This window comes from Leguminivora glycinivorella, chromosome 18, assembly GCF_023078275.1.
Source record: "Leguminivora glycinivorella isolate SPB_JAAS2020 chromosome 18, LegGlyc_1.1, whole genome shotgun sequence".
NCBI lineage: Eukaryota > Metazoa > Arthropoda > Insecta > Lepidoptera > Tortricidae > Leguminivora > Leguminivora glycinivorella.
Genome location: NC_062988.1, coordinates 18,552,485 through 18,571,276, shown reverse-complemented (window position 1 = coordinate 18,571,276; position 18,792 = coordinate 18,552,485). Strand labels below are relative to the sequence as shown.

General features: G+C 39.9%; 2 protein-coding genes across 2 annotated transcripts in view; both read left to right on the top strand.

Moving 5' to 3' along the window:
* LOC125235751 (neurobeachin-like) overlaps positions 1 to 14,132 on the top strand; it is a 462,438-nt gene extending 448,306 nt beyond the window's left edge. Inside the window, 7 exon segments of the mRNA XM_048142334.1 lie at positions 294 to 420; positions 5,028 to 5,189; positions 7,403 to 7,532; positions 8,132 to 8,265; positions 8,666 to 8,862; positions 9,174 to 9,325; positions 10,056 to 14,132. Coding sequence (XP_047998291.1) covers positions 294 to 420; positions 5,028 to 5,189; positions 7,403 to 7,532; positions 8,132 to 8,265; positions 8,666 to 8,862; positions 9,174 to 9,325; positions 10,056 to 10,146 — 993 coding nt within the window. The 3' untranslated portion in view covers positions 10,147 to 14,132.
* A 724-nt stretch (positions 14,133 to 14,856) lies between these two features.
* LOC125235755 (40S ribosomal protein S3) lies at positions 14,857 to 18,517 on the top strand. The gene is made up of 4 exons (XM_048142339.1): positions 14,857 to 14,964; positions 15,254 to 15,557; positions 16,556 to 16,776; positions 18,309 to 18,517. Exons 1-4 carry the CDS (start codon positions 14,932 to 14,934, stop codon positions 18,480 to 18,482), a joined length of 732 nt encoding a protein of 243 aa, XP_047998296.1. The 5' UTR covers positions 14,857 to 14,931; the 3' UTR covers positions 18,483 to 18,517.
* Positions 18,518 to 18,792: the final 275 nt, after the last annotated feature.

Here is an 18,792-nt window from a genome sequence, read left to right as displayed (position 1 = left end):
CCACTGATGTTTGCGGCAACACCTGATGATGTGTGCCGTCAAATGTGGCCGGTTTTCATGTGTCTGCGAACACTTACTTATCCGCAATTTGCAATGCCTGCTGCTGTTACGGTGAGTCTAATGATTACAACGAGATATAATGACGTTAGAGTCGAAGACCAGATCCGAAGCGTCTACTAATGCATCTAGCGACTGACGATGTATGTCTTGAGAGTCAAGTCACGCTATGCACTCAAAGGGAAATATTTTTGGAGAATTTGTAATGTTATATTTATTGAAGAATTGTATTGCAGGTGAGCGCGGCGCGAGCGTTCGCAGCGCACCGCTGGGTGGGCGGCGGCTGCGCGCACGTGGGCGCGCGCCACGCCGCCGACCACGCCGCGCCGCCCGCCGCGCCTCTCGTCATGGACCCCGTCTGGGGTAAGCTCCTACTGCCTTCTGTGATCCTGGTACCTGAACTAGTAAATTCAGGCTTGCCACAGTATTTTAGGTGTGGAATGAGAACAATTAGGCCACAGGAATGATTGGAGACCGGAATGAATAGACCTCATCATCATTATAGCAGCTGAAAGACTTACCAAACCAAGCCAAGTGCATGCCAGGCCCTATAGTCCATGGGCCAGTGAAGAAGTCGGTATAATTTGGGGGTACTAAGTTTCCTTTTTACAGCAGTTAGATAGGCTTATAAGGATGCTAAAAAACCATGATTGCCATCTCAAAATGGTAGCTAAACAAAATGGCCGCCAATCCAAGATGGCGGATATTCAGTTTTAAAAAATCGACCATAACTCCAGAAGTATTGGTCCGATTTCATTTTTTTTTTTTTAAACGAAAGCTCTTTTTGTGTACTCAAATAATTGTTATATTCATTGTTTCGATAAATTCAACCATTAGTTGGTAATTAACGAAAAATGTAAAAAAATATCTTTTTTTCTAAGACTTTTTGTCAAAAATCATGTTTCTACAAAATACCTTGCATATCCTAATAAATATTTAAATGCAGAAAAATAGTGCCATTAATCACCTTTAATTTGATGTATAAAAGATACAGACTTAATTTACAAAAACACATAGAGGCTTAATTTTAATTCTGTCTTCGTTGAAATTCACCGTTGTGCATACGGTACTAAAAGCTTCAGGTTGAAGTTGTAGATTACTAATGTGCTGTTTTTAGTATATTTCTGCAATTTTACTTACAATTAAGAAAATAACTGAACATGATAGTATCCGAAATCCATTAGCTTTAACAATATAATAAAATATGACATTTTTAGATATTTTATTATTTTTATAAAATTTCTTTAGTGATGCAGCGCCAACCAACCGAGGTAATACAAAATAAATAAACTAGACATAGTTGAGGTCCTATCTCATCACATTAACCTTTTGACCACCATGGGCGGATATGGCCGTCGCTGGAAATGCTTCCTAAGGACGCCAACCATGGCCATCAGTTTTGTCAATTACATTGGGGACCCATGCGGGCCTTTTTAATGCCTAATTTTGCTCAAATAATCGCGATCCACGTCTGTCTGGTGTCCGGGGCACGACATATTGTTTCAATATTTGGCGTTTAAAAGGTTAAGCCTAACTCTGATCCGTGTTCGAGAAAACTTATATTTAGTTAAAATAATCCTTGCATACAAAAGGTGAAGAACACACCCCAAAAGAAAAATAGTCTTGAGAAATGCACTATAATGCATTAATAAGGCATATCTATGAAGTATCCGACTACTAAATAACGTGATATAGGTACCTACCGAATAAACCTTAATTTACGCACAGAAATATATAAGTTATTACCGATAATGTAGATTGTATAGCATATCACCAATATCAAGCCTTCAAGACAATCACAGGTAACAGATTAATTTTCTCCTAATTTTTCGAACTTTTATAGCAGGTCTTGTTTCTGAGCTATGCTTCCAAAACAATACAAACATTCCACCTTCAATCACGACTTACGTGCCCTGGCCCGGCCCAAGCCCATTTTACAGTAGCAATCCGATCTCTATAACTCTGACCCGTCGCCGCATCAGCATCATCTCGTTTCGCTTCCATCGTAGAAAGACATACCGAACGTGTTGTGCTCTATATGCAACTTTTAGCCTCCTTATTTAGTACATTGTTAGTGTCCACATCTCGCAAGCTTATGTCACGGTGAGAAGTACCCAGTTACACACTGATCAAACATTTTGGTCTTCAGTGACTGGTATCCTTACCCTTAATACGTCCTTTAGCCTACAAAAGGCATCCAAGTCCTCCGTGTGATCTCCGCCGGCAGGGACGCCGACCCAAGTCTCTGTATTGTGTTATGGTTCGCCACAACTCGACGTTTTGTACCTATTTTGCGTGATGTGGGGGATTTAGCTAGTCCTGCCAGCTTATCTCCTCGAGAAATCCTTTAATGTTGAGTAGGAGAACTTTGGAGAGGTCTCTCGGGGATCTGAGATGTTTTTTCCTGTATGGAGCCACTCTGGTCACTCAATCACCAGGTGACAGGCACCCTCGTCACAGGGGAATGTTCATAGCATCTGTTATGAAAATATGTTTGTTAAATAGTCTACGACCTGTTCTGACATTGGTTACTATTCTCAGGCGGACTTTCCCTAGTTAAAGGAGTGTCTTTGTGAGTTTTCCATTGATGCTAGGCTTGGCTTGTTTGACTGAAGCATTTGATCTGGTTTTGCCAGTGTGCTGTGTGTAGTTTCCTATTCAGCATACCTTGCTGAAGGGCATCGGGAGAATCAGCAGTCGACCCCAGCTGCCTGGCCAGCTCGTAGGCCGCATCATCACCTCGAGATCCACTGTGTCCTTTGGTCTATTGAAGGATGATTTAGTTATTATGACTTACCGCCGTTAGTCGTTTATGGCATTCCTTAACCCAAGCTTTATTTGTTGTTCCGGATAACTTGTCCTCTGTTACTTGTTATAAAGGCTGAAATATGGAGCTTTGGATAAGCCTGTCCTTGCCATAACTTTCAATTTGTACATACCTCTACATGTTTAACTACTTTAACCTAACACTCACCGACGGCATACATCATCGGCTTCTGAAGGGGAACATGTGCTTCTTTGAAGATGACAATGTTATCCGCATATCGAAGATAATTGAGGCATACATTTATACATCTATCATCCCTATTGCGGCTTTTATAAATGCCTTCCTGTTTAAAAACTTGGCCAGATTGCATAACCCCGGAGTTACTCTCTACTAATTGAGATTCGTCGATACTTTTCTTGATTCAATAGCAGGTTGCATAGAAACATTCGCATTTTGGAACACCTATTATGAAAATTCAACTTACGTGAGTAGGTAATTAAAACGTCTGTTATTAACGTCTTCTAACTTTTTTCGTTCGGTAATGACCAACAATACATGTTAATAATATTTAGCTCTACTTTAAGCGGTGATAAATGTCTCAAAGTTTGTCCATCCGGTATATCACGGCTTCGTTGTTTGGTAATCGGTAAAATATAGGTAAGGAATATCTATTAATGCTGTACTAAAGAACATTTCTAAAGTTTGCCCGAATTCTGGGGGTGCTTTTCACTAACCCGCTCGTCCGTAGGCTTTTTTTTCAAATCTGAGAGTCCTTGAATGCGGAACTATTTTCAATCCGGAATACGATCTAACCCTTATACGCAAGATGATGACGGAGTATTCCGTCTCCCAGGCACAATCGCAACAGAATTTCATTGCGAATTCGCGAATATATGAGCGAAATTAGGCATTACGGAGTCCCAATTTTATTGCATTTGGCGTCCGTATCGTTGGCGTCCTTGGCAAGAATTTCCGGTGACCACCGTGGCCGTCCGTGGCGGTCAAAAGGTTAATGGTTCTATCTTGACAGTCTCGATACATGTTAGTCATATACCTAGTACACTTAAATACTTAATTTTCATCATTGAGGTGTGTTGCACATATGGTATCTAAACAAATTTTATCCTAGTACTATAGAATATCTACAAACTCATGGATACTATCATGTTCTATTAACATAAACTATTATTCTAATTGTACAATTGCTAAAATAAACTAAAAACAGCATATTTGTACTCTACAACATCTTTTAGTACTGTATGCACCCCAACTGCACAACGGTGAATTTCAACGAAGGCAGCTTTAAATATAAGCCTCTATTTGTTTTTGTAAATTAAATCTGTATCTTTTATACATCAAATTAAAGGTGATTAATGGCACTATTTTTCTACATTTAAATATTTATTAGAATATGCAAGGTATTTTGTAGAAACATGATTTTTGACAGAAAGTCTTAGAAAAAAAGATATTTTTTTTACATTTTTCGTTAATTACTAACTAATGGTTGAATTTATCGAAACAATGAATATGACAAGTATATAAGTAAATAAAAAGAGCTTTCGTTTAAAAAAAATAAAAGTGAAATCGGACCAATACTTCTGGAGTTATGGTCGATTTTTTAAAACTCAATATCCGCCATCTTGGATTGGCGGCCATTTTGTTTAGCTACCATTTTGAGATGGCAATCATGGTTTTTTAACATCCTTATAAGCCTACCTAACTGCTGTAAAAAGGAAACTTAGTACCCCCAAATTATACCGTTTGGCAAAATTGGACCAGCTGGCCCATGGACTACTAAGAACTTCTCTATTCTGTATCTTTATGACCGGTCTTATGGACACACAATTTGACGTGTTAACTTTACTATTTTTGATCCCAGAATTATTCTAACGGGAGTAAACTCTATTTCTCCACTTTTTTGAAACTTGGATGTTTCAAGTTTCACTTTATGTTGTAAATTTTAATAATACGACTATGATTTTAATGCGACTATGGGATATGGGTTAGATTGTGGCGTAGGCGAGAGGCTGGCAACCTGTCACTGCAATGGCACAGTTTCGTTTTCTTTCAACCCCTTATTTGCCAAGAGTGGCACTGAAGCTTTAGTGGTTTCATGTGTTCTGCCTACCCCTTTATGGGATACAGGCGTGATTGTATGTATGTACCTATATATGTATTTTAATAATTTATTTTCTCTCTATAGCGAACGGCGGCGCCGCAGCGTTAGCCCGACGTCAGCTCGGCGACAACTTCTCGCAACGCGTACGCGCGAGGACCAACTGCTTCGTTACCACGGTGGATTCTCGGTTCCTCATAGCTGCTGGCTTCTGGGACAACTCCTTCCGCGTCTTCTCTACGGAGACAGGTAGATATTAGTAACCCTCATGATTACATATACACCTCTTATCAAATAAACACGAGATCAAAGATTCATTTCGAGCGGACAAAGATAGTACGTAGGACGAGGACCAATTGCTTCATGACAACTGTGAACTCACGGTTCCTTATAGCTGCTTACTCCTGTGTATTTCCTACGGATAGGTAGGTACGGGTTAGTAAATAAATGCGCATTCACATCATCATCCTGTCACAGCCGGCCGGGCTCAATGCAGCAAAATATGTCTTTGTTAACAAATATTAATCGATGGAATCAGGCGTTACTTTGCGGAAATCCATGTTAATCGTAAACTAGAACTTTGCTAATCCGCGAATAGATAACGTGCAAGTCAGTTGCGGGACTTCGGACCGTCAACATCATCAGCTCCTGAGGATGCCTCGTAGAGAGGCGAAACACGTGTCGAGTTTTGTATTTTTGGTGGTGGGTTGTTATATTTATTCGTTACTGCCTTTTTGTCCCAAAATTTACTTACGTTCTAAGGTGCAGCCACTTTTGGAAATTTCCCACCCTTTTAGAAAATATTGACAAAATTATTCAAAATCTCCTAATTACAGTTATCAATATAAAATTGGACGACCGCTCATGGACTCAGGCTTCCCTGCCAATAAGGCATGGCGGTCTGGGTATAAGAAAAGTGTCCAGCGTTTCGCTCCCTGCATATCTGTCCTCTATCCATAGCTCACAAGAATTGGTCGCTAAAATTTTAAAGTCCCCAACAGACCAATTAAACTTGCCGGTAAAATCAGAGGCCAGATATGCATGGAGCAACGCCTGCCCAAACGGAGACCTGCCCGAATATCCCAATTCACAGCGACATTGGGACGAGCCGCTTTGTAGGCTGGTACGGAATAACCTGTATCAAACGGCAACCAGCCTTCAAGAGCGTGCTCGTCTCCTTGCCGCTTTCGAGTGGGAGTCTGGGCAGTGGCTTCAGGCTCTGCCGTCCGTGGCAATTGGTACCTTTTTGGACGACTCCACTTTCCGCATCTCGGTCGCTCTCCGCCTGGGAGTGAATTGTGTTACCCCGCATCGCTGTCGCTGTGGTGACCCAGTTGATCAGCTGGGCCACCATGGCTTATCCTGCGGCAGAAGCGCAGGACGCGCTTCCCGCCATGCGAGCCTCAACGACGTCATCCGTCGGGCCTTAGCCAGTGCGGGAGTACCGGCCGTATTAGAACCGACCGGTCTCACTCGCGATGACGGAAAGAGGCCCGACGGCATGACGCTCGTGCCATGGAAGATGGGACAGCCCTTAGTTTGGGATGCCACTTGTGCTGATACTCTGGCGCTGTCCCATCTCCATCGCACCGCTTTAAAGGCTGGCTCGGCGGCCAATTCGGCCGAACTCCTCAAGCGGCGCAAGTATGCAACCATTAATAGTGGTTGCATATTTGAGCCGTTTGGGGTTGAGACCCTGGGGCCCTGGGGGAAGGCGCCCACAGGGTCTTCAAAGAATGCAGCCGCAAGCTTGTGGAATTGACACGTGACCAGAGGGCTGGGTCATATCTGGCACAGCGGATCAGCATTGCCATACAACGTGGCAATGCTGCCAGCCTTCTGGGCACGTTGCCAGTGGACGGCGATTTGGGGCAAGTCTTTTATTTATAGTTTATTTATAAGTTTAGATTTTAGTTTTAGTTTGTAGTTTTATTTAAGGACCTATTTTATTTTTTTATTATTATGTATTTGTAATGTAATTTTATATTATGAAATAAATCCCACACATTTAGTTTATTTGCATATTTATTTTTATTTTTGCGGTGGGAGGGTGGGAAAATTAATTGCATGTAAAAAATACGCAAGTAATTATAACAGGTTAGCACTGATTGACTTGCACGTTATCTATTCGCGGATTAGCAAAGGAAAGTTCTAGTTTACGATTTACAAATATTGTTAAAATAACACCTTATTGTACCATATTTTTCGCAAATAAAGAATAATATTATTATGAGCAAGTTCTAGGGCCAGCTCAAGCCCCAGGGTTAGAGTGGGGATAAATCATGGGGTCAGGTGGATCAGCCCTTGCAATCTCACACTCTTGCAGATTGTATCATGTTCCAACGTAATAGAGGACATTTTGTGTGCTAAGGCCATAACTTTTCCATCGCCAATATTTTTATTGATTTTTTTCTTCCATTAATGTTGCTCTTTGTAAAAACGATATTTATATCTGCTTCCAGCCAAGATCGTCCAGATAATCTTCGGGCACTACGGCGTAGTGACGTGCGTGTGTCGCTCGGAGTGCAACATCACGTCCGACTGCTACATCGCGTCCGGGTCGGAAGACTGCACCGTGCTACTTTGGCATTGGTACGTTTGATAACTGACTCTCTTGACTTTTTATGTTACCTAAAAGATAATAACTCAATGCCTGAGACTCCGGTGCCTTTAAAAGATAGATGTCGCTTTACGCGCCTTTGGGGAAAGGCGTCGCGTTGTAGATAAAGGAATGAAAGGATTTGCGAGGATCTGGTCTTAGCTCATATGGGTAGCTTTGGACAAATTACAACTGGTTTTCCCGCTCTCCCGAAACATATTTTTCTCTATCCAATCCAATCGCTAGCAGACGTTTCTCGATTTAGCTTTCATTTATGGTCGATAGTCCACTATCATATTTTTATCATAGAAATATGATCATAGGCAACATGCCATCCTTTTTCTTCTCGCTGGAGAAAAAGGGAGGCATACAGACCTATGATCATATTTCTATGATAAACATATGATAGTGAACTATCGGCCTAAGACTGTTTTGTCAATTGGGGCTGTTCAAATTTTAAGGTTATGTGAACCCTAGATGCAGCGGTGAAATTCTCTAATCATAACATGTTTTCTTGGCTCTAAAAGGCAACGTCGTTCTCACGTTTACCAGGGTCATATAAGTATGTTATGTTTTATGTTGGGTGTTACAGGTCCGCGCGGCACGGCGGCATCGTCGGCGAGGGCGAGACGCCGGCGCCGCGAGTGACGCTCACGGGCCACGACGCCCCCATCAACGGAGTTCTGGTGTCTGCTGAGCTGGGCTTGGTTATTTCTTCTTCAGTCAGTGAGTACAAATCGATGCAGAGCAGTTTATGAGTTTAATGACACTTGCGCATTAGAATAAAGTACTGCATTACCTTTGTATCGAGCTTGGTGTGTTGATCATTCTTGTCTCTCATCATTCTCAAATCATCCATAATCATTTCATATTCATATGGAAGTAATCCTGGTCACGGCACCAAATTGTAACACACTCTTTTCGTTTTTAGTGTGTTGGAAGTCGAACGCTGCGAACATCTTTAACAATTAAATGGGTCTTCATATTTACATTCTTGCCTTTTTAGTCTACACGACTTTTAATATTTAGAATGGGTTACAACATTATTGTGGAAAAGAAACGCTCATTTTAACACACATTTAGCTTGTTTTAAGATTTCTTCTTAATATCTATTTCTCATCCTCAGATGGCCCCGTCCTAATCCACACGACGTTTGGTGAGCTTCTCCGCGCGTTACCGGCCGCGGAAGGCGTGTCAGCGCCGCGGCAACTAGCGCTGTCGCGTGAAGGCGTAGTGGTGGTGGCGTACGCGCGAGGACACCTGGCTGCTTACACGCTCAACGGCCGCCGGCATAGGCACGAGACGCATAACGACAACTTCCAGGTAAATTTTATAGTCAAGTAGAATTATAATAAAAACTCTCATAAACTCTACCTTTTTATATTTTACATTACATTCATGTTTGGCTTTGTTTGTGTTCTTTTTTAACCCCCGACGCGAAAACGACGAAAGTTTGACTTGTCTGTCTGTCTGTCTGTGGCATTCGTAGCTCCCGAACGGATGAAGCGATTTAAATGTAGTTTTGTTTGAAAGCTGAATTAGTCGGGAGTGTTCTTAACCATGTTTGATGGAAATCGGTTGCCTACCTTTTTGTGCAATCTGTTCTTTTTTTCATAAGTAATTTCTCTTTCCAGTGCTTGCTACTGTCTCGCTGCGGTGAATACCTCGTGTGTGGAGGCGACGCGGGCGTGGTGGAGGTGTGGCGCGCCTTCACGCTGGCGCCGCTGTACGCCTTCCCGCCCGCCGGCGCGCCCGTCTGCTCGCTCGCGCTCTCGCACGACCAGAAGTGAGTACCCGCGGTACCGCCACAGGATGACGCTATAATTACCAGTGATGTAGACCTACAAATTCAAATTTTATTTGCACCGACAAACATTCGCGTCTAATTTTTTTTATTTGCCGCTTTTTTCTACTGACCGAAACATTTCCACAGACTTTAGGCGTATGCCCAGGCGGACTGCCGCCGACGAGCGAATGGGTTCAAAATTTTGAATTTTGAAAGGGAATTATATACAAAATATTCGAAGTTTGGTTTCTGTAAAAAGATAAGAAATAGACTAATAATACGTTCAATTCATTTCATTACATTCACTATTTGTGCCATTTTCAATCAAATTATTAAATTAAAACGGGACTTAATCGCGTAAAACTTACGTTTATATTTAACCCGACGTTTCGGACGTGAGATTACGTCTGTGGTCACAGTTCACAGGTAGACTCAAAGCGCAGAGTCTGCCCGTGACGGTAATGGGTACTTATTGTCGATTGTAAAGGCGGTATTTCCGTAATAGCTTCGATATTAAATTGATCTTATCGACAGTCAACAATGTGGTACCTTTTAACTGAAAACGTTACGTTTGCTTCCAATAAATGATTCCGATGCCTTAATTCCACATAGACAGCAAAGAAAGGCAACAATCTATGGAAGAGTAAATGTTCAAATCAAAACACTTAAGATTTTTAAAGTCCTACATTTTCAATTATATTCTTTTAACGCAACCAATTTCCCTTGACAGATTCCTGCTCGCGGGCCTAGAGAATGGCTCCCTCGTCGTGTTCCACATCGACTTCAACCGCTGGCACCACGAGTACCAGCAGCGCTACTGACTGCACTAACCGACCGCAGTACAACTGCAACCCGACTGCAGTGTGTAATTAATTCAATTACCTAAATCTCTAGTTAATATTACGAATGAATTTAGTATCGCGTTAGTTGTTTTGTTTGTCGCTTGCGGCGATACAACGCGATAAAGGGAAGTTTACCTCGATAGTACCACTTTTAGTGTATTATCTTAAAGCCACCTCAGACGGGATGACGAAATTGGCAACAAGATGATGAAATTGGCGTCAATATTTTTGCGTCTAAAATAATTCGTGGTATGATACAAATCGTAAATATATATCTGCGAAAAATTGTCCCGTCTGGACTGGCGTTTAAAAGGATTTTAAATACCTTTTTTATTTTAAAATCATTCGTATTTTTGACACATGTGTGTACTAGAGGTATAAAGTGACACACTATTTACAGAAAGCGGTGTATTTTATTCGCAACGATATAATCGCCCTGGAATCAAATGGCTTAACATGAATTAGGTATTGGGCTTTCGTGTAAATAGTGTTAGAAGTAATATAAGGCAATGTTGAGGCCACTGGTTGTAAACTATTTGATATTTGATGTCCGTAGCCAAAAGCTACATTAACATTTACATTCCATTTTCAAAGTATTATTTTTATTTGACTTTTTTTGTGAGTAGATTAAGTTTACAATATTATTTAATATTTACAACATTTTATTGAAGATTATTTAGTAGTGCCATAGGATAATGTTTTAATATTTGACTTAAAGTATTATATGTACTTATGTAAACGTACGATCTCCAGCGATTGGCGTCCATTTTATTGTTTGACATAATAGTTGTTAATATGATGTACTTAATTTATTTATTTTGGTGCAATATTTATGATTTTTTCAGAGTATTCCTGTTTGTATTAATAAATTGTATTGGTATGATTTCAGTATTGGTCTATATTAATTTTATTTCAATGTTTTTTTTTTGCAACATTTATATTCAGCTTGGGATTTCCTGATCAATTTCAATTTATGTTAATAAGAATTCAATCTGTCCTAAGTGTACTTAACTTGTCTTTAAGAATAATTTTTGCAGCTCCTTCTATTACCGGTCTACTTCTCTATTCTTGTTATATTGGTGGTGGGACTCTTGTACTTAATTATTGTAGGAAATTATTAATTTTGTTTGTTTAAGATTTTTGGTTTTTATTAAATGGTTATACAAATATTTTAGTTTTTATTTAATTTTCCTTGTGTTTTTTTTTTTAATCAGAATTTTATGTATGTAAATCAAAAGCGTTGATGCCACAGATAAAGAATTATGGAAAATGGGCGGCAAATTACTCTGGCACAGCAACATTGTCAGTAGATAAGGTAGCAGATAAAAAAAACAGTCGCAAAGAGTTGTTTTCCTGCGGACAATTTGATATCGCGCGTTTCTCTACTGACAAGTTGGTTATGTTTCAGCATAACGAGTAGGAGGGACGCGAAAGTGCCAACAAGTAGACATTTTCGCTAATTATACTATGTCAATAAGCATGTAGCGGATAGCAACTTAAGGCTAAGTATAACTTGTGTTACGGCTGAGTATGAAATAATAGTTTTGTACGCAACACGCGTCGTGTGACGCTGTATTTAGTGTACAATCGGGTTTTAAAAACTATATTTTTGCATCACAACACCCGCACCGCTCCTTCCGTTCTGTGATTTAGGCTTAAAAGTGCACGTAGACTTACCTTCTGACTTTCCTATCTCGTGCCAAAACTAACTGTAATATAATATCGGGCAAGCAAATTCAAACTATCATAGAATAATCATACAGCGACCATTTCGTAGCCTACTCTTTCGAGAAAGCTCCTCTATAATGCATAAATATTCAAAATTACATATTTAAATATTAGTAGAAATAGGACTCGAAACTGTCGTATACCGCCCTTATATTAGATCTAAAATAAAATGACATTGTGTTCTAGAGAATTCTATATTAAAGTCTAATTTCACGTAGTGGTCTTCTAGAGAATTGTACAAATAACTTGAAACCCTTATTCTCACGTCCCACTGTAGTGTACGAGCTGTCCTAGACGATGTAGCTCCTCGCTCCCTAGACTATTGCTAAGCTATCGCTACTTATGCCGTAGTCAGTTGAGCAACTAAAGTCGGCAAACATAAAACCTATGAAAACAATAAGGTCGAAACCCTGACGACTTTTCTTGCTGAACTTTAGTTATCACGAATAGTTATCTTGTAGAAAATCAAAGCTACTTAATGCTTTCATTTCTGTAATGCCCCAGTAGTGACTATCGTATTTACGTACTTAGCCCTTCTACTCTTAACCCTTCCCATAACTTCACTCAATACGACAGAACATTTACTTTTCTGTAATTTGTTTTGAATGAAGAATTTCGCGCGTTTTAGTCAAAGTAAGACACCATTGGTTGAATTCTCTACACCATAGACAAAACGAGAACTTCTATTGGTTAACTCAACACGGACAAAAAAAACACAAGCGCGCGAAAAATGTTCAGATTTTTAGTTTCGAATTCAAAATACATAATTGAAGAATCAAATTGGAACTTGATATAAACTTCTGCACGCACCTCACTAACCAGACGCTACACGCAATTCTGTCCATTATAATAAGATACCTAGCATAGTTCGTGAATGTTGGTTAAAATAACATTTTTATTTCAATAGGTGTAAGGTACACTTTGTACATAATAATCACTGTCCATTTTATATTAAGCTAAATAATATATTATATTTAATGTATCTATGGTTACGATTGGATGTTTTTTAATGCCTCGAACACGCAAGCGTAGCCTCAGGCAGTAGACACACGAGTAATAAATAATAGACACATAGCGAAGCCCCATGTCCCCGTAGTTACAGCTACTGCCTCCGCCTTTCGCACCGACCCCTAGAATAAGATGTTCCAAAATTTATTGGCTTAATTTATTACATTGAATTGTTGTTGAACGTATATTACTATTTATAGCTATAATACATATAATTAGTAGGTTGTAGACTTGCTATAGACATAGAACGAGGCTGGCCAGGCTCATAGGCAACGTCTAGTTTCCATGACATGTTTTCGCTGTCCCATTTTTTAATGTTCCCAATTTCTAAATTGTTTTTGCACAATACCTATTAGAAATAGTTAATGCAATGTTTAGGTATCGTCAATAATTTCTGTGTAGGTATTTCATTGTTAGTTATACACGTTGTTATATATTTTTTAAATGATTTATGTGTACTTATTAAAATTAAAGTAGGTTTAAATTAAAATGTTTTCACAGTTGTGGATCGAGCATTAGAGTATAGAGCAAGACCGGTCAAAATAGCGATGTCAACTTGAGTTTAACGGCAAATTTAGAAATAATTACAGGAAAAGCTTATAAAAAAATCGAGTAACTCAAGAAGGCACGCGCTAATGTGCACATTCTTTCGGCGAAAGTATTATAGCTGGTTATTATACCCATTTGTATCATTTTGCCGTATCTGGATCGTAAGTGTGCAAGCAAAAATACGGCAAAACGGTACCCAGCTGAGGAATTCTGCTCACTGGCTTCTAATAGCACCATTTCTAAATGTTCACTGACTGCGGGTAGTTGCAAGTTTCAACTCACCGTTCCGGTCCACGGACTGGAGTCCACACGTGTATTCTTTTCTGTACCATCACTAACGTGTTAGACAGTATAATTATCGTGATAACAAGCAAGACTATGGGTATGCGCCAAGGTCACCAATAAATGAGAGTGGGTCAAACATATCTGTTTGTCGCTCTCACTAATTGCTGAGCTTTCTTAGGTGCGACAATAGCAAGTACGCTCATGCCATCGTGACACGAGTCGAGATACGGTACTACTAAAACACACGTGTGGACCCAGCTTATCTTCTCAATTAGTTGCGAAATAATGTATTTTCGATTACCACAATGTTCATAGGAAATTATTATTATGCTAAGTATATGGTGCGTTTGTATGTAATGAGAGGATCTTGAGTAATAAATAAATTGCATTAAATATACATGATTTTTATTTAACAACAATTATTAGTATAACTTTCCGAAACAGACACTAATGGCAACTGAACCTTTCTTCGTAGCACCAAATTTATTCTACAAATCGCCTACCTACCTAAAGTGTATAAATTCGTGGATAAAAATCTTACCTTATTTTTCTTGTAGTTGAAGACTATAAGCCCGTTTTAAAATAACAAAAGCTGAATTATACCCACAACCAACCAAAACGTAGTGATTCAATACTCTTTGCCCACAACATAAACTTTACCCTTTCAACTTTTTCCCGCCCGTTCATTTTTTTTTATTTCAGTTTTTTCTGACGTGATAATCACGATCAAAATTAAAATATTTGATTTCGTTCATATAAAATGAACGGTGATTTTTAAAGATAATTATGGATTATTCACAAAGGTATAATTTATTCCTAACATGAAAACCAATGCTCTTGGATCACTTGGATGAAAACTTGTATAAAGAAAACGTTTATATGGTGTTCTCAAATAGCACGAGAAATACATTCGGAGTGCAGCATAGAAACTTTTTAATTTCGGAAGTATGAAACATTTAAATTAAGAGTTATGTAAATGTACTATATATTCACATTATTCAATTAAATTAAGCTTTTTAAGTTGTATTTTTGATTGCTTCTAATAATATTTACGCGAATATGAACAAATATATATTTTTTTACCTTCTCAGAATTCAATAAAAGCATGGTTTCAGAACGTTGCTCTCCAACTGACATTGACATTTGTCTTGTCTGTATCCGGCCTTTCAAGTTTTCTCAGCCCCCGTTGCAATCATGTCGGTGAACAATATTTCCAAAAAGCGAAAAGTATGTTGAAAAATGTGCCTAAATCTATAAAATACATTCAGCAAAACGTTTAGCCGTTCCGACTATACGTATTGTATGAAGTAAAAGCAAAGTTTACTCAGTGAAAGTTGTGATGTTTTTGGATCTGTTTAGCCGAATTCAGTGTTCATATCCAAAATATTTCCATATAATTGCCAACCTAGAGCATGAATTATGTTTTGTTACTTACGTCTAAGCTTCAAATAAGTGTAAATTGTTTTTTCGCTATATAATATTTGTGCAACTAACATAACCTCTTGGTAATTTGCAGTTCGTCGGAGATGGTGTGTTCAAGGCTGAACTGAACGAGTTCCTGACCCGTGAGTTGGCCGAAGATGGGTATTCCGGCGTGGAAGTGCGCGTCACGCCGACCCGGTCGGAGATCATCATCATGGCCACACGCACGCAGAGCGTGCTGGGCGAGAAGGGGCGCCGCATCCGCGAGCTGACCTCGGTGGTGCAGAAGCGCTTCAACATCCCCGAGCAGTCGGTGGAGCTGTACGCGGAGAAGGTCGCCACCCGCGGCCTCTGCGCCATCGCCCAGGCCGAGTCTCTCAGATACAAACTTATCGGAGGTTAGTTCATTTCGTGAATATAAACTGCTGGTGTATTCGATTGATAGTAAATTGAATTGAAGCTCAAATGGTTTGATAAGTTACTGATGGATATGTCAAAAACAGGTGATAATCTGATCAGCATACAGTCTAACCAAAACAAGTGTAATGTCTAGGCCAACAGTGGGTAAACTTTCAAAGAAAAGCCAAGTTGGAGATTACTAATTTTAGATATATTAAAGAATGGCAGATGCTTGTTTTCAGTGGCCTAAGAATTTGAGCCTCCTAGAGATGCAGAGTGGCATAGTCTAAGATTTTACATATATTTGGAAATGATTAGGAAGACATCTGCACCCCAAGGAACCTGACACTGCTACTACATAGTGGTATTGTTTTTCTTTGGGGTTATATGGATCACCTTTGAATTTGTGTTTGCTTTTCATTGAAGTTGGCACAGTGTACGAAGGTTACAATTTTAAATTAGAGTTGCTAGTTAAATGTAAATGTAATTTTTGCTAATCCGTAACAAATTTAAATGAGTTTACCAAAAGCCAAGTCTATACAGAGATAGCAGCATTGTGAGGCAATACAGCCAATGTAGTGCCACTGCAGAAGCAGCACACTCGGCTGAAATGATGCTCTGCCTCAGCCTAGACGTGTCAGGTTTGAAGTTCCATAGACGTCTGCTGCGTGACGATGATGTGTCATGCAACTGGCCCTTAATCGCGTAACACTTACATTTAATATGATTAAGTTCTGCTTAGTTCTTAAAATGATGAGTGCAAATCATGTAAGATTAAAGGAAAATGATATGGTGATTTGTACATTTTTAAACTGAAATATTTGGTTTCTGGCTGTTACCACCATACAAGTCATTGTTCACTGTGTGCAATAAAGGTGTAGTATCCTGAAGTATTGTTTCTTATGTGAGACTTATGCCAGGTTCCTAATATTCTATCACATTCACACTTCTAGCAAACTCTGAAACTACATTAAAACAAAAATCTATCTTCCTCCAGGTCTGGCCGTCCGTCGCGCGTGCTACGGTGTGCTCCGCTTCATCATGGAGTCCGGCGCCCGCGGCTGCGAGGTGGTCGTCTCCGGCAAGCTGCGTGGCCAGCGAGCCAAGAGCATGAAGTTCGTGGACGGGCTCATGATCCACTCCGGAGACCCATGCAATGACTACGTGAACACCGCCACCAGACACGTGCTGCTGCGACAGGGTGTGTTGGGTATCAAGGTGAATACATTTACAACATCTATTTTAAATTAAAGGAAAAATGGAAAAATTTACACCTCTTGACAGGACTCGAACCTGCGACCTCTGGCTTAGAGGTCCAGATCCCAACTGCGCCATGGAGGCCTGCTGCATATTTGCATGGTTATCCATGCATTCCCTTAATTCTTAATCGCTTTATGGTGGCATATATGTAATATCGCTCACAGACATTTCTGCATGATAAAAAACTAATTTCTTCACAACAAAAACCTTCTTGACTGCCCTGGGACTCAGTCAATCTGTATAAGGATGTCTTAGTAGGGATGAGGGTAAATGGTATGGCACATACAACAGAAAAACACTCGACTGGCTGTCCAGTGGTTGTGGGTTCAAGTTCCACTCATGCCACTAAATTTTTCGACTTTTATAAATTATCTATAAGAAGCATTTGAAGATGTTTTTGCATGATAAAAAAATCGTTTAGTACCTAATGTAGCCACAGTATCAGGGATGGCTGGCCCCGTGGCTGGTGGTCTAATTTACTGTGGCAGAGTGACCAGCTTGTTTATTGGAGGGTTCATCTGTATGGGCTCTTGTACGGTGCAAGCTGAACATTTGTAGTCTTCCTATTGCCTCTAGGTGAGACTTCTGAATCATCCTTAATCTTTTTATGGAGCATTCCATGGGCTGTCCCATACAAACGCTTTATTTGTTGCGATGTCTTTTGTCAGCAATCACGCATGCAGGCGATCATGTTTCTGTACATAATTCTGCACATTGCCTTAGAAAAATATACTCTTATATACTCGCCAATTTGTAGAAAATTCGCGTTTGTGCGGGACAACAAACTATTTCGTAGAATGCTCCTTATGCTTGTTTATACGGATACTTTTGTTTGACATAATGATTGAAAGTCATAATGTAATGATTGCCAGATTATCATCCATATTAATATTATAAATGGTAAAGTGTCTGTTTGTTTGTTTGTCCGTCACGGCAAAACGGAGCGACGAATTGACTTGATTTTGTAAGTGGAGATAGTTGAAGGGATCAAACCCAGGAGAGTGACTTAGGCTACTAATATTATAAATTTTGTCTGTTTCTTTCTTTCACGGCCCACTTCCCTGAAATGGAGATAGTTGAAGGGGGAGAGGGGGTGGAAGTTTGTATGGAGCATTCCGCAATTTTCAATATTAACGCGAGCGAAGCCGCGGGCAAAAGCTAGTAAGTCATATTTTATTCTGAAACGGTCCACTTTTCAGGGTTAGGTTTGTAAGGTATTGAGGTCATCAACAATAGATCGCAAATTTTAATTAATCCTATTTTGTTACCAACATTAATAAGGTATATTCAGGATATTTGTTATAATTGAAAAAAGATTACCTTAATGCAATTTTCTGAGAATAATAAAATCAAATTTAAAAACAAACCGAGAAAATTATGACTAACGAAAATATGAACAATAAATACATTAGGACTTAAGACTATGGGAACCGATGGGGTCTCCATCCTCGTTTATATCCTCATATTCTAATGGAAATTTTCCTTCGCAGGTCAAGATCATGTTGCCTTGGGACCAACAGGGCAAGAACGGCCCCAAGAAGCCGCAGCCCGACCACATCCTGGTGACGGAGCCCAAGGACGAGCCGGCGCCGCTCGAGCCCTCGAGTGACGTCAGGAGCCTGGCGCCCGCGCCGGTGCCCATCCCCGTGCCCGCCACGGCCTAGCTTTAAGCTATACAATAAAAAAAAATAAAAACTGATGTCTTCTTTTCATTTGTAAACTACGTTTACACAAAAATATTTGTGAGTTTTTAATAAAAGGTACCACATTCTTGCTCAAAACGAGGACGCTCTAACGGGTAATTCGTGTAAAGATACGAGCAAATTTCGTCCTCATATTAAGCGACAATGTGGTGCCTTTTACTTAAAAACGTCACATTTTTTCACCATACCAACTAGCACTAGCTTCTTCCTCCTAGCGTTATTGCGGCAGTCGCCACGGCTCGTGGGAGCCTGGGGTCCGTTTTGACAATTA